This window comes from Hyperolius riggenbachi, chromosome 1 (assembly GCF_040937935.1).
Source record: "Hyperolius riggenbachi isolate aHypRig1 chromosome 1, aHypRig1.pri, whole genome shotgun sequence".
Classification (NCBI taxonomy): Eukaryota; Metazoa; Chordata; class Amphibia; order Anura; family Hyperoliidae; genus Hyperolius; species Hyperolius riggenbachi.
In genome coordinates, this window is record NC_090646.1 from 503,418,633 (window position 1) to 503,432,975 (window position 14,343).

At 41.1% G+C, this 14,343-nt stretch overlaps 1 protein-coding gene across 1 annotated transcript in view; it reads right to left on the reverse strand.

The window, feature by feature from the left end:
• The window catches only part of LOC137532726 (adhesion G-protein coupled receptor D1-like), a 603,228-nt gene that overhangs the window by 1,426 nt on the left and 587,459 nt on the right, over positions 1-14,343 (reverse strand). Inside the window, exon 12 of the mRNA XM_068253608.1 lies at positions 4,426-4,518. Within this exon, the coding sequence (XP_068109709.1) occupies positions 4,426-4,518 (93 nt within the window). The remainder of the gene's footprint in view (positions 1-4,425; positions 4,519-14,343) is intronic.

A 14,343-nucleotide genomic window follows, 5' to 3' on the forward strand; every position in this document is an offset into this window, starting at 1 on the left:
CTGCGCATGCGAGTCCGTTCTTGCGTGGCTTCTGCACACTCATGCTGGTAACAGAGGAGGATCATGGCTCTGATGTGGAGGGGGGCCACGGTCAGGAACAGGGGACACCAGACCATGGAGGGAAGACTCAACAGGATCCTGAGGCTTTCCTCTCTTCAGGTTGATATCTTATTTTGAACCTGAGCTTCGGCTCCTGGATCATTATAAAAAGCATTTTATTGATAAGATGTGAAAATATCACCTAGGAGAAAACTTAGTATAAAAAGTGAATTGAATAAGGGTCAGTGTGTACTGTCAAACTGGTTATACACAATTTGTAGTACATGAGAAAAATTGTACATTGCAGAAGAATTCTAAATTATTACTGTACAGTACACTGTAATTACTGAGCAGCATTTGCAGTGGAAGTTATTCGGTGGTCTGTTAATTACTAGAGGGAGATTGGCACAGCTGTGGGGAGCTTCAGGGATCTGCAACAACCTGACAGGGAGCTCTTGGGGTCTCCTTATTAAAGGAGACCCCCAGATGCAGCGGCAGAAGATAGCAGTGATGTTCAGCAGGTATGCATGTGCATGTGTGGGGAGCGAGGCCGTGGTGCTGAAGGACAGCACCACAGGGTAAAGCCAGTGTTGCTCCTCATGAGCTAGTGATCAGGACTACCTCATGATGATGAGCTGATTTTTGCAATCACAAGGTCGAAATCCGCATTTGTGATCAGCCGCAATCACAAATGCCGGTTTCAATTGCACTCATGATCAAAATCCGACTTGTGATTTGGATTCCAGCCTTAAATTTGAGTCGGTTGAAAACCCGCCGATTTTAGTGGTTAATAGCAAAGCCCCCTTACATGCTAGAAACACCAAATTTACAGGGTATGTTAACCACTTCATCCACAGGTCAGTAGATATACGTCCTCTGTGACTTCATCTAAGCCACAGGTCAGTAGATATACGTCTTGTAGCAGAAGCAGTGCTGTGCCGGATTGGGCTTGCTCCTGTGCACATTTCTGGCACTATCTGATGCATCACTAATTGGTGAACGGGAATATATGTTCCCTGAGCTAATGAGATTGATTTTTACCATTAAAAATACTTTTATTTTCTCAGTTCATAGTGAAAAATACACTCTGCAGCATTATTTCAGAATCAAATATCTTCACCATAAATTGTGACCGGAACATAATCTAAGTTTTGTGATAAGCAGTAAGCATAGCCAAACAAAATTTGTGTTTTTTATCTACAGTAGCACTTTTTATTTTTAAACTGGAATTGGTAAAACTGAGAAATAAATGTTTGTTCTATTTTTTTCTTTGTTTTCCCATTAAAATTCATAGAAAACAAAATTGTTCGAGGGAAAACATGGCATACCATGAAAGCCTAGTTTGTCTTGAAAAAAACAATATACAGTGGTGTGAAAAACTATTTGCCCCCTTCCTGATTTCTTATTCTTTTGCATGTTTGTCACACTTAAATGTTTTTGCTCATCAAAAACCGTTAAATATTAGTCAAAGATAACATAATTGAACACAAAATGCAGTTTTAAATGATGGTTTTTATTATTTAGTGAGAAAAAAAACTTCAAATCTACATGGCCCTGTGTGAAAAAGTGATTGCCCCCCCTTGTTAAAAAATAACTTAACTGTGGTTTATCACACCTGAGTTCAATTTCTGTAGTCACCCCCAGGCCTGATTACTGCCACGCCTGTTTCAATCAAGAAATCACTTAAATAGGAGCTATCTGACACAGAGAAGTAGACCAAAAGCACCTCAAAAGCCAGACATTATGCCAAGAGCCAAAGAAATTCAGGAACAAATGAGAACAAAAGTACTGTAATTGAGATCTATCAGTCTGGTAAAGGTTATAAAGCCATTTGTAAAGCTTTGGGACTCCAGCGAACCACAGTGAGAGCCATTATCCACAAATGGCAAAAACATGAAACAGTGATGAACCTTCCCAGGAGTGGCCGGCCGACCAAAATTAACCCAAGAGCGCAGAGAAAACTCATCCGAGAGGCCACAAATGACCCCAGGACAACATCTAAAGAACTGCAGGCCTCACTTGCCTCAATTAAGGTCAGTGTTCACGACTCCACCATAAGAAAGAGACTGGGCAAAAATGGCCTGCATGGCAGATATCCAAGGCGCAAACCACTTTTAAGCAAAAAGAACATTAAGGCTCGTCTCAATTTTGCTAAAAAAAATCTCAATGATTGCCAAGACTTTTGGGAAAACACCTTGTGGACCGATGAGACAAAAGTTGAACTTTTTAGAAGGTGCGTGTCCCGTTACATCTGGCGTAGAAGTAACACAGCATTTCAGCAAAAGAACATCATACCAACAGTAAAATATGGTGGTGGTAGTGTGATGGTCTGGGGTTGTTTTGCTGCCTCAGGACCTGGAAGGCTTGCTGTGATAGATGGAACCATGAATTCTACTGTCTACCAAAAAATCCTGAAGGAGAATGTCCGGCCATCTTTTCTTCAACTCAAGCTGAAGCAATCTTGGGTGCTGCAGCAGGACAATGACCCAAAACACACCAGCAAATCCACCTCTATATGGCTGAAGAAAAACAAAATGAAGACTTTGGAGTGGCCTAGTCGAAGTCCTGACCTGAATCCTATTGAGATGTTGTGGCATGACCTTAAAAAGGTGGTACATGCTAGAAAACCCTCAAATAAAGCTGAATTACAACAATTCTGCAAAGATGAGTGGGCCAAAATTCCTCCAGAGCGCTGTAAAAGACTTGTTGCAAGTTATCGCAAACGCTTGTTTGCAGTTATTGCTGCTAAGGGTGGCCCAACCAGTTATTAGGTTCAGGGGGAAATTTCTTTTTCCCACAGGGCCATGTAGGTTTTGATGTTTTTTTCTCACTAAATAATAGAAACCATCATTTAAAACTTCATTTTGTGTTCAATTATGTTATCTTTGACTAATAGTTAACGGATTTTGATGAGCAGAAACCTTTAAGTGTGACAAACATGCAAAAGAATAAGAAATCAGGAAGGGGGCAAATAGTTTTTCACACCACTGTATATTTCATTTCGGTGTCATAAGTAGGGATAAAATTACTTCTGATTAAATAAGGACATAGCTAAACTGTCAAAACTGCTCTAATCAATAGGTGGGAAACAAGGTCTGGATGCAAAGTGGTTAAGTAGAACAGTGGGAACAAGAGGAAAAAAAATCAAAAAGACCTTATAGTTCTTGATAAAATAGAATTTAAAGTTTCAGTAGGGAAAAAGTATACATTTAAATGCGGTAAATAACAGATAAAGTAGCAAACGGTAGTGTAAATGTACTTATGTATAAAGAGAGAACAAGAAATTTAATGACAGGGTTTTCAGGGGATCCCTATGCAGTGCGTACGGACCCCTTGAAAACCACTCCAGAGCCGTAACAGTGTTCCCACTGTTCTACTTAACATAACATGCAAATGTTGTGTTTTTAGCATGTAAGGGGGCTTTGCTATTAACCGCTAAAGTCGGCAGGAAATCACAAATTTCGACTCAAAATTCCAGATTCAATGCGGAATTTCAACTCGAAAACCGCATTCGAAATGATATTTCGTTTCTATTTGTGGCCAATTCTGAAGTGGGTGGAGTTGTGATCATGATCACTCGAATCCGTGATCAGGGATATCCGAGCAACCCTAGGTAAAGACTTGCTCCCCATTGCCCGGGTAAAGGGATCATCGCTCAGGCTTTTGCCTGAGTAATGCTCCTTAACGATCGGCCATCGTGCGAAGGGAACCGGCAATGGGTTTTGACGGTAATCGTTGAACGATGGCATAGTGATAAGTAGTTTGCATCTTCAAGTTACTTATCACCTGGAATAGGATATGGCCCTCTGTGAGATTCCACCAAAACCAGAACTATTGAGTTTTAGACTGAAGACATAACGATTTTTCATGTTTTTTGTATTGGAAAGAAAAATAGTTTTCTTTGACTATACTGAAAAAATACAATGTATTTGCACAAAGATTTTCTCTAAATCAAAAATAGCATTTTCGATGCGAAAATGAGATTGGTGAAAATTACCAAGCAACACTGTGGGAGAACAAGGTACCCAATCACGCTAATTTAGTTACGATAATCATGTAACTTGTGGTATTTGCAGGCGCAAGTGAAGGAAATATTGCCGTGCACTGGGCTTGATTCACTAAACCGTGATAGCTCATATCACGGGTGTTTTCGTGCGTGTATTCACGTTTGCATGCGATCACGTTTTGACACGAAAAATCACGTGATAATTTGCAATTTCGCGCAAATGCAAAAATGCATTCGAAAACAGGCGTGATATGAGTTAGTGAATCAAGCTCACTATGTGTTCACTGCAGTTTTAAAGGCTTTTGATAAAGCAACCCTATTGTGAGACAATTTCCATTGTGCTGATAGTGTTCTCCCCAAGAAACAAAAATGATACTTACCACATCAGAGTTGAAAGGCTTCACATTGACATTGCGAATAGAGCTACTTGTAAGTGACCACACCTTTGTTTTGTGCTTGAAAGCAGCTCTCACCTTGAAGAAGAAACAGTACAATAAGTAGCAGCAAATGGTTAGTGCCCTATACATCAAAAGTGAAGTGTGATGATATACTTTACTTGCACATAAGTGTTAGTTTAGTAACAGAGACCTCAAGCTATAGAACAAAAGTATACCATAACAACAGTTATGATGACATACCAGTTCCTACATGGATTCAACTTACATGCTAAAGAGTAATTTTAAATCTTTCTTTACCGTTAGCTCTAGAAGTCGCCACAATCAAAAATACAAATCCCTGCATGGGTTTACGAACATTTCAAAAACCTTTGTCTGTTAATATGGTTTGTCACTGCATCCAAATATGCATGTTAAAACTTTACCGTTGAAAGTAGAAAATATATAAATGAGATGTGTAAACTTTGTCACCTTTTCTAAGTCCAAGCTCATTTATGATGGAGTGAATTGAACTAGAAAACAGTTATGGGGTTTAGTGAATTCAAAATTGAAATTCTTGAAAAAAAAACATGAAAGAGGTGTTTTCTGTGCTACTGCTTAAAGAGGAACTTCAGCCTAAACAAACATACTGTCATTAAGTTACATTAGTTATGTTAATTAAAATAGATAGGTAATATATTCTCTTACCAACCCTGTTTTAAAAGAATAGGCAAATGTTTGTGATTTATTAGGGACAGCCATCTTTTTCATGGGGCAGCCATGTTTTTGGTTGAAAGGAGGTGACAGGGAGCATGAGACACAGTTCCAACTATTCTGTGTCCTGATCACCCCTCTCAGCTGTGCGTGTTAGGCTTCAAATCTCAAATTCAAAATAAAAAAATGCACCAAAACAGCAGAACGAGAACAACAACATCAGAAATCCCATCATGCTTTGTACAGCATCAGCGGAAAATTCCCGGGCAGTTTTCTTCTGTGCAGCTAAAAATGAGGCTTGGATAAGAAAAACAAAGTTCTGATGCTGTGAAACTGTTAGGGCCCATTCACACTTGCTGATCGCAAAACGCTAGCGATTTTACTAGCGTTTTGCTCTGCCGTTTTTTTGGCAATTAACGCCAAAAAAATCACCATTCACACCTGGCGATTTTTTAGTGATCGTGGTTTGCGCTTCTATAGCACTAAAACACGATTGCTGGAAAATCGCCTGAAAATGGTGCAGGCTACGCGTTTGGGTTTAGCGTTTTGGGCGATTTCCGTCGATTAGCACAAATCACCCAAATGAGAATGGGCCCATAGACTTTTATTACCCTAGCGTTTTGAAAAGCACTGGTGTTTGAGCGTTTTGCCGAAATCGCCGGCAAAACGCTCAAGTGTGAATGGGCCCTTAAAGAAACACCTAGCCTTTTCAGTGTTGCGGAGTAGATTTGTAGTCTGGAGATTCACTTTAAGAGTAAAACCATCTAACTTGCCATCAGTGCACAGATCAAAGCATACATAGCTTGGACATCTGGAAGGCAAAATTAATGCTGAACGATACATACAAGTTTTGGAGCAACATCATACTTCTTTCTGGAAAAGTCTTGCTAGTTTTAGCAAAACAATGCCAAACCATATTCTGTAATATATGACAACAGTATGGATCTGTAGTTAATGAGTTTTTATCCTGAACAGGCCTCACTGCAATACAGACCTGTCACTCACTGAAAATTTTTGGTGCATTACGAAATGATAAATATGACAAAGTGGACAAGAAGTACTGAGCAGTGAAAATCCTACCAGACAAGAATAGGACAATGTTTTATTTTTTAAAAGTACGCCTACAGTATTGGTCACTACTCTTCTCAAACATTCACAGGGTGTCAAAAGAAGTATTTTTTGGTGTGACTATCAGTTTAAAAGGTTTCTTTCTGTTCATCATATCTTTTTCTTATTTGAAATAAGAGATCTATAGCTTACAATAGCCGGCATGCTTGAAAGGACTTCTGAAAGTTGAGTAAATAATGTTACAAGGTTAAAGTAACGTCTTATGTGATAGGCATAAAATATATTCCAATTATGCATCTCTGTACCTTATCCTTCTGAAAATGCTTTTGCAATGTACATTATGTAATTGCTAATGTTATGAAATGTAAGCCAGTGCTGTTTTTACATGAATAAACACAAGGACACCAGCACGATTGCTTAGTGGTATTTTAGATATGAGATTGCATAATATTGTCCCTGAAGTACCCTGGTTCTATTGTTTTCTCTTGTCAACATTTTAATAAGGTAAATGTAAAATATTAGATATGAATATTTCATATGTAACAGATGAAGCCAGTATGTGAAGCTCCAGGTGGACAAATGTATGCCAATTTAGTATTTGCTGTTAGACCAGAAAACCTGATAATGCACTGTAATGAGTCCTTTAGGAAAAACATATCCCTGTCTCTTAGCCAAGAAAATGAAGCAAATGTACGATCTTCTGCTCATAGCTCAATTAACTATGTTATTAAAAAAAGGATGGGGATCACCACTTAATAGCATGGCTACATCCTGTGTTGAACACTTGTTTGTAAACAAAGATTTAACCCCAAAAATAAAAAAAACAAGAGCTTGAAACTTGGAAGGTAAGTTTTTATGGTTAAGAATTTTCTTTTCATATTTGTGTTTTTGCTTCAGCGTAACCCTTTGTGGAAATTAGTTATTATTAGGCCTACACCTATTTCACCTGGCGGGTTGAGCATCTGGGGATCTCCTTATTAGAGATGGCTCGAACCTCAGACTTTGGGTTTGCGGACGCGAAAAAGTCTGAGTTTGACCGGGCGAACTGCCATAGACTTCAATATGCAGGCGAATTTTAAAACCTACAAAGACTGTTTCTGGCCTCAAAAGTGACAGAAATGTTGTTTCAAGGGGTCTAATACCTGGAGGGGGGCATGGCGGAGTGGGAAAATTACGTATTTGACGCAGAGTAGGGTTATAATCCCTAAAGGGCAGAAATCAAAGTACATTCCCACATTTGAGGAAAAGGGCTGCTTTAAAATATCCAGAGTGGTAATGTAAGGGTTATGTCCGCATCACACTGACAGACAAAATGCCACATTTACCAGGATTGAGTGCTAACAGGTCAGTAAGGCCCTTAGTTGTGTGGGCGCTGCATGAGGCAGACTGGCTCAGTGTACAGGTGAAATTTTATTTTTTTCTTGGGCCTATTTGTGAAAGTTATTGATAAAAAAATATTTTGACAGTTATTTATGTATAGTTTTGTTATGTATAACAAATTAAAAAATACAAATGTATTTATAAAAAAAACAACATTTCAAGGTAATATTTCTATAATTTCAATGATCATTTTCAAAAAATGAAAAGTCAGCAGGTGTCTGGCGGCAAGCCTCCACGCAGTGGAGGCTTGCCGCCAGCTGCCATTGGTGTTCAGTGGGTGGCAGGCTGGCAGCAGGCCTGCCTGTCATTCGTGGTAGGGGTGGTGTCACCCAACTCACTCAACTCCAATGTAGAGTCACGCAGTGGAGGCTTGCCGCCAGTTGCCATTGGTGTTCAGTGGGTGGCAGGCTGGCAGCCTGCCATTCGTGTTGGGGGGTGGTGCCACCAATTACACTGCAGTGCAGAGCCATGCAGTGGAGGCTTGCAAGCAATGAAATGCAGGCTACCTGAAAACTCCATCATGGTGTTTGAAGTACCAAGAATGAGAAGGGAGGGTGGTGGGTGGTGTGTGTGAACTGGCACCCTCTTTTTTTTAGTTCACCTTCTTTGTCAAACTTAATTTTGAAAAATTGAAAAAATACATATATATATATATATATATATATATATATATATATATATCATACATAAAATCCACACATTTTATTTGGCCATTTGTCCCAATTATTGCAACGTTACAATTATATTCCTAGTATAATGTATGGTGACAATATTTTATTTAGAAATAAGGGTGCATTTTTTTAGCTTTACATCACTTATTTTTAACCCATAATTTAATAATAATATGCCCTACTGAAATACATATTTAAAAAGAAAATGACTCTCTAAAGTCAGTAGGTGTAATTTTACTATTTGGCCACAAGATATCCCTGTTCAGTACTTCCTATTCGCGTACAATAAATAAACTATAGGAAGTGATGTGTTGCTACATTGTTACTAGGGAAGTGACGTAGGCATCATCAATGGATGCCTGCGATCACAGTGGCCTAGAGGGGAGATTAAAGAATGGGAAGTTGTTCCCATTCATAAATCTAACGATCGGTGGGTGGTAAGTGGCGGGAATTGGCGAGCGGGAGGAAGTGCGGTGGCTCTATTTAAGAATGAACATGGAAATATACGGATTGGCTTGAGGAATTTTTTTCCCCCACAGCCAATCCCCCCTGTTGCCAGCAACATTGCAATCACGGGGCATCTGCCCACACGATTGCGCGCACAGCCCCCCAAGCTGCAGGGACATGACTATTGTGTCCCTGCGGCTGTAGCAGCTGCCGCTGCAGATGTGAGGCTCAAATCGCAGCGGCAAAAATGGTTAAAAGGTACTCCAAGATTCCACCATAAAATTTCTCCAAAGTCCCAACTTTTCCTGGGCACCAAAAGTAGGGAAGAGCCCCCTGTTCATGGCATGGACAAGGGCTTTTGGGGAGAGAGATAGGCTTTGCTGCCCTTTTTTTCCCAAAGCCCCCCACCCATATCATGAACCGATGTGGACTAGAATTTCTTAGGGCGCAGAGACCCACACGATCCAGTCTCCGAATCCTGGCTATACCAGCCTGAATGGGTGGCAAGGGGTTAAGGAGACTTGGGAGATTTTAGTTTTTTTGTCTCCTAATACAGCAGCATTAAAAAGCGCTGTAACTTGCCCTTGGGTTTCGCTAACCAACAGTATCCCAGGCAGGAAATTCACTGCAGTTTCTGGGGCTATATGTAAATTTTCAATACTATTTAGAAAATATTTTCCTATAATAACTTTAACAATGATTTTCTGAAAAAGTACAATGTCTTTTTAATTGTTTTTTCCCTTTGTTCCCATTATCCTCCTTAACCACTTAAGCCTATCTGGAGGAACATTCTCATCCAGATAGGCTGCGCTTGCTCCCGCCGGCCGCGCACTCCCGCGCACACTTCTGTGTGCGCTCCTGCCACTAGCCGTTAACCCAGCAATGAATGAATAGATCCCATTCATTGATCAAAGTCCCCCGCAGAGAAACCTACAGCCTCTTATCAGAGGCTGCGGTCTTTCTGAGTAAAAAAAAGTTTCCCGCCCTCATTCTTGTTCCTGGAAGCGAGATCAATCACTCCCAGGACTTTTTTACTGTGGCCATCTTGTAGCCAAATAGTAAAACTACACCCACATCCATTTTTATTAAATAAATACATTATTTTACATTTAAAATTAGCTGTTTACCTCCCACAATTAATTTAATTACAATAAAAAAAACAAAAAAAAAACATAAATAGTTTCCTAAGGGTCTGAACTTCATAAATATGCATGTCAAAGGAGTATATTAATATATATTTTTTTAATTATAGGCTTGTAAAATTTTATAGGCTTGTAAATTGAAAAAATGCACCTTTTTCACAAAATCCTAATAATAATACAAAATACAGTGCAATATTACCAGCAGGGCAACTTCCATTATGCATACAAGGGCCCATATGCAATTTTCACTTTTTCTCCTCAGTTTTCTCCTGGGTGATATTTTCAAACTTGTCAATATAATGCCAGTCCAGAGCCTCCTGATACATTTAAAGCGACAGCACTTTGCATTATCAGATATTACAAGGCCCAAAACCAAGTGGCTCAGCATGCATAACCACTAAATGCACCTTGACAAAGAGCACCTGTCTTAGAAGTGGCTGCAGGTAGAGCCTCCTGATTGATTTAAAGTGACAGCAGGTGCAGGGGCCTTTGCATTATCAGTAATTGCAATCAGTAATTGCAATCAGTAATTGCAATCAATGAGAGACTTTCCTGAGTTTAGTCATTACCTAAATGTGCATAATTACTACTAGAAACGAAATTACGTCCAATTACATAACTAAAATAAAATTTGTTTCTATACAAAACATGAAATTGCGAAATTTCGTGTTAAACACGAATTTTCCCTGAAACGTGAAATTACAAAACTGAAATTTCGCTTACAGAATTCTGAATTATGGTTTGTATGGCAATTACGAAATTATGAATTTGTGTGGTAGCGGCAAAATTTGCGTTCGTAATTAACCACTTTAACCTTCAGTCATTTTCACTATGCATCCGAGCAATGTTCACCTCCCATTCATTAGCCTAAAGGCCCATACACACGTCGGATTTGCGCGAACGACGGGTCGTTTGAACGTTCCGTCGTTCGCACGTTTCCGCATGAAATCCGACGTGTGTACAGACTATCGTCCGGGAGATAAGACTGGTTACCAACGATCCGCCGGGCGGATCGCTGGTAACCAGTCTTATCTCCCGAACGATAGTCTGTACACACGCCGGATTTCATGCGGAAACGTGCGAACGACGGAACGTTCAAACGACCCGTCGTTCGCGCAAATCCGACGTGTGTATGGGCCTTATAACTTTATCATGACTTATCACAATGACCTGATCTATATCTTGTTTTTTCCGCCACCAATTAGGCTTTCTTTGGGTGGTACATTTTGCTAAGAGCTACTTTACTTTAAATGCATTTTAACAGGAAAAATAAGAAAAATACGGAAACAATTCATTATTTCTCAGTTTTCGGCCATTATAGTTTTAAAATAATACATGCCTCCATAATTAAAACCCACGTATTGTATTTACCTAATAGCCACAGATATTACACCATTTAAATTATGTCCCTATCACAATGTATGGCAACATTTTTTTTATTGTAATTTTTTTTTTTATTAAACATTTTATATGGGTATTTTTGGGAGGGTGGGATGTAAATTATAATTTTTTTATGTAAATATGTGTTTATTTTTTTTACATGTACTGTATTTTTCGGACCTTAAGATGCACTTTTTCTCCCCCCAAAATGGGGAGAAAAAGTGAGTGCATCTTATGGTCCGAATGCTAACTTTTGCCCTCCGACTATCACAATTAACGGCCGCGCCCCTGCTAATGCTGGACATCAGCCAGCCTACCTCAACTCATGTCCCAGATCTCCTTGCCTCCAGCCTCGAGTCCAGGCTTTCACAAGCAGCAAGCGGCTCCATGTTTGCTGTGCATCCAGCTCCCATGTGCTACTCCTGGTCACGTTCGCATCACTATCTTTTGGCTGCTGCTGAGGGCGATCCCGTTAATCCATGTGCGGCTCCAGGATATGCCCGCATTGCTGTCATCTGGCTGCTGCTGGTGGCAATCCGGTTAATCCATGTGCAGGCTTGCATCTGGCAATACAGGCAGTGTCGCATGTGCGGTTCTCTCCTGGGAGCCCGAATGTGAGCGGCGTGTAACAGCCACACGCTGTTACAATAGCGGATACCCCCTCTGTTGCCGGCCATGCTCACAATGTAAACACAGCACTTCGGGCTCCCAGGAAAGAACGCGGATACCGCACATCCGACACTGCCTGTATTGCCCGATGCGAGCCTGCACATAGATTAACCGGATCACCACCAGCAGCAGCTAGATGATGGCGATGCGGGCATAACCTGGAGCCGCACGTGGCAGCTTGTGAGTAGACCTCTGCCTGGCTACCTACACTGCAGGCAACTATGTCTGGCTACCTACACTGCAGGCAACTATGCCTGGCTACCTCCACTGCAGGCAACTATGCCTGGCTACCTCCACTGCAGGCAACTATGCCTGGCTACCTACACTGCAGGCAACTATGCTTGGCTACCTACACTGCAGGCAACTATGCCTGGCTACCTACACTGCAGGCAACTATGCCTGGCTACCTACACTGCAGGCAACTATGCCTGGCTACCTACACTGCAGGCAACTATCCCTGGCTACCTACACTGCAGGCAACTATCCCTGGCTCCCTACACTGCAGTCAACTATCCCTGGCTACCTACACTGCAGGCAACTATCCCTGGCTACCTACACTGCAGGCAACTATCCCTGGCTACCTACACTGCAGGCAACTATGCCTGGCTACCTAAACTGCAGGCAACTATCCCTGGCTCCCTACACTGCAGTCAACTATCCCTGGCTACCTACACTGCAGGCAACTATCCCTGGCTACCTACACTGCAGGCAACTATCCCTGGCTACCTACACTGCAGGCAACTATCCCTGGCTCCCTAACCTGCAGGGGCACCTATGCCTGACTACCCATACTGTGAAGACCTATCCCTGGCTTCCTTTTTTCCTCAGGCAGCAAAAAGTTGACAACCAGCCCTGCAACCCCTGCTCCACAAGACACCCCTGTATCAGACGCACCAGGGTTAGTATATTTTTTTTGTCCTCCAAACCCAGGTGCGTCTTATTGTCAGGTACGTCTTATAGTCCGAAAAATATGGTAGTTGTAGTTTTACTATTTGGCCACAAGATGGCAGCCATGAGTTTGTTTACAATTACGTCACTCTAAGCGTAACATGTACGCTTAGGGGGACGTAGGGGGACATAAGAGGCAGAAAAAGCGAGGCTTCCGAGAGAAGCCATCGCTTTTTCTGCAGGGACAGGGATCACTGATCGGGCACCATGGCCCGATTCATTGATCCCTCGGCTACCGAACCGCGGGCCGGGAGCGTGCGTGAACACGCAGGATCAGCCGCAGGAGCACGCGGGAGTGCAATGGCCTTCTGGACGTAGCTTCTACGTCCAGAAGGCTTAAATGGTTAAGGAAACACAAAATTACAAAAATTTCGGATCAACACGACTCTATAAGAAAACTCAGGAGAAAAAGTGAATTGCATATGGGCCAACGTGTGTGTCACTTATGCAATACGGTTTAAATACTGTAACATGTGTATGAGATGCAATGATGAGCATGTTGCATACATAACATGAGTTGTGCCACATGCACAATGTATGTTACAATGGTTGTGTGCACACAGCAATTTTACCAAGGTTTCCTTTATTGACCACCATGTTACATGTCACCTTAGGGTCCCTTTAATGCACTGTTCAAAGAGTACACAGGAAGCTACAAAACTAAGACAGGAAATAGAGTTATCACCTCACTGGTGACGCTGAGCTGCAGAACAATATGTAAATCACAGAGCTGGCTGTACAGAATTACAAATAATTTGGCAGGCAAAAAAGAAAAAAAGTTGCACTATATGCATTTAATCTGGGTATTTAGCTTTTTGCCTAAATTCTTGTTGTGAATGTAATCTCACTACTGAGACCTGTGCAGCTCTAAACAGAAATAGACACAACAATATGCTAATTGCATTCACAGCAGGCTGAGACAGGAGCTCAGGCTACATACGCATTCATTTTATCCAAAGTTATTTGCCAAATACTATTACAGCCTGTATAAATCTTTATGCATCTAGCTAGTAATGCCCCCCTGTGCTGCTGGATTCCAGAGTGGCTGCATGTTCTTCTATGCCTGTGGTTATGTACTTTTTAATATGATGAAGAGTGATGTACAAATTGCAGAAGCCCACACTAACCAGTGAGCAATCACATTCTATGCTTCCCACCTCGCTAAAATAATGAAGGCTAACATCTGACTGTTTATTATAGCTACTTGCATTTCGTACACAGCTAATAGCATTTCATACACAAGCACTTGAGTCACAAAACTGGCACGATATAGACTTTAATGCAGGCTGAAATCCAACAGTCTATTACCGGAAAACTGCAATTACTGTCCAAACAACTCTGCAGAAATTATTTTTTAGGTGACCACACATTAACAGATGGCCACCCGACATGCCCAAAAGGTTTAGCCCTTTCTTACTGGAATCTGACCAGAGAGGAATCTATTCCTGCCACACACTGAAAATAGATCCTTAATAGATTTCAGCATAAAATCTATTAAAAACAGT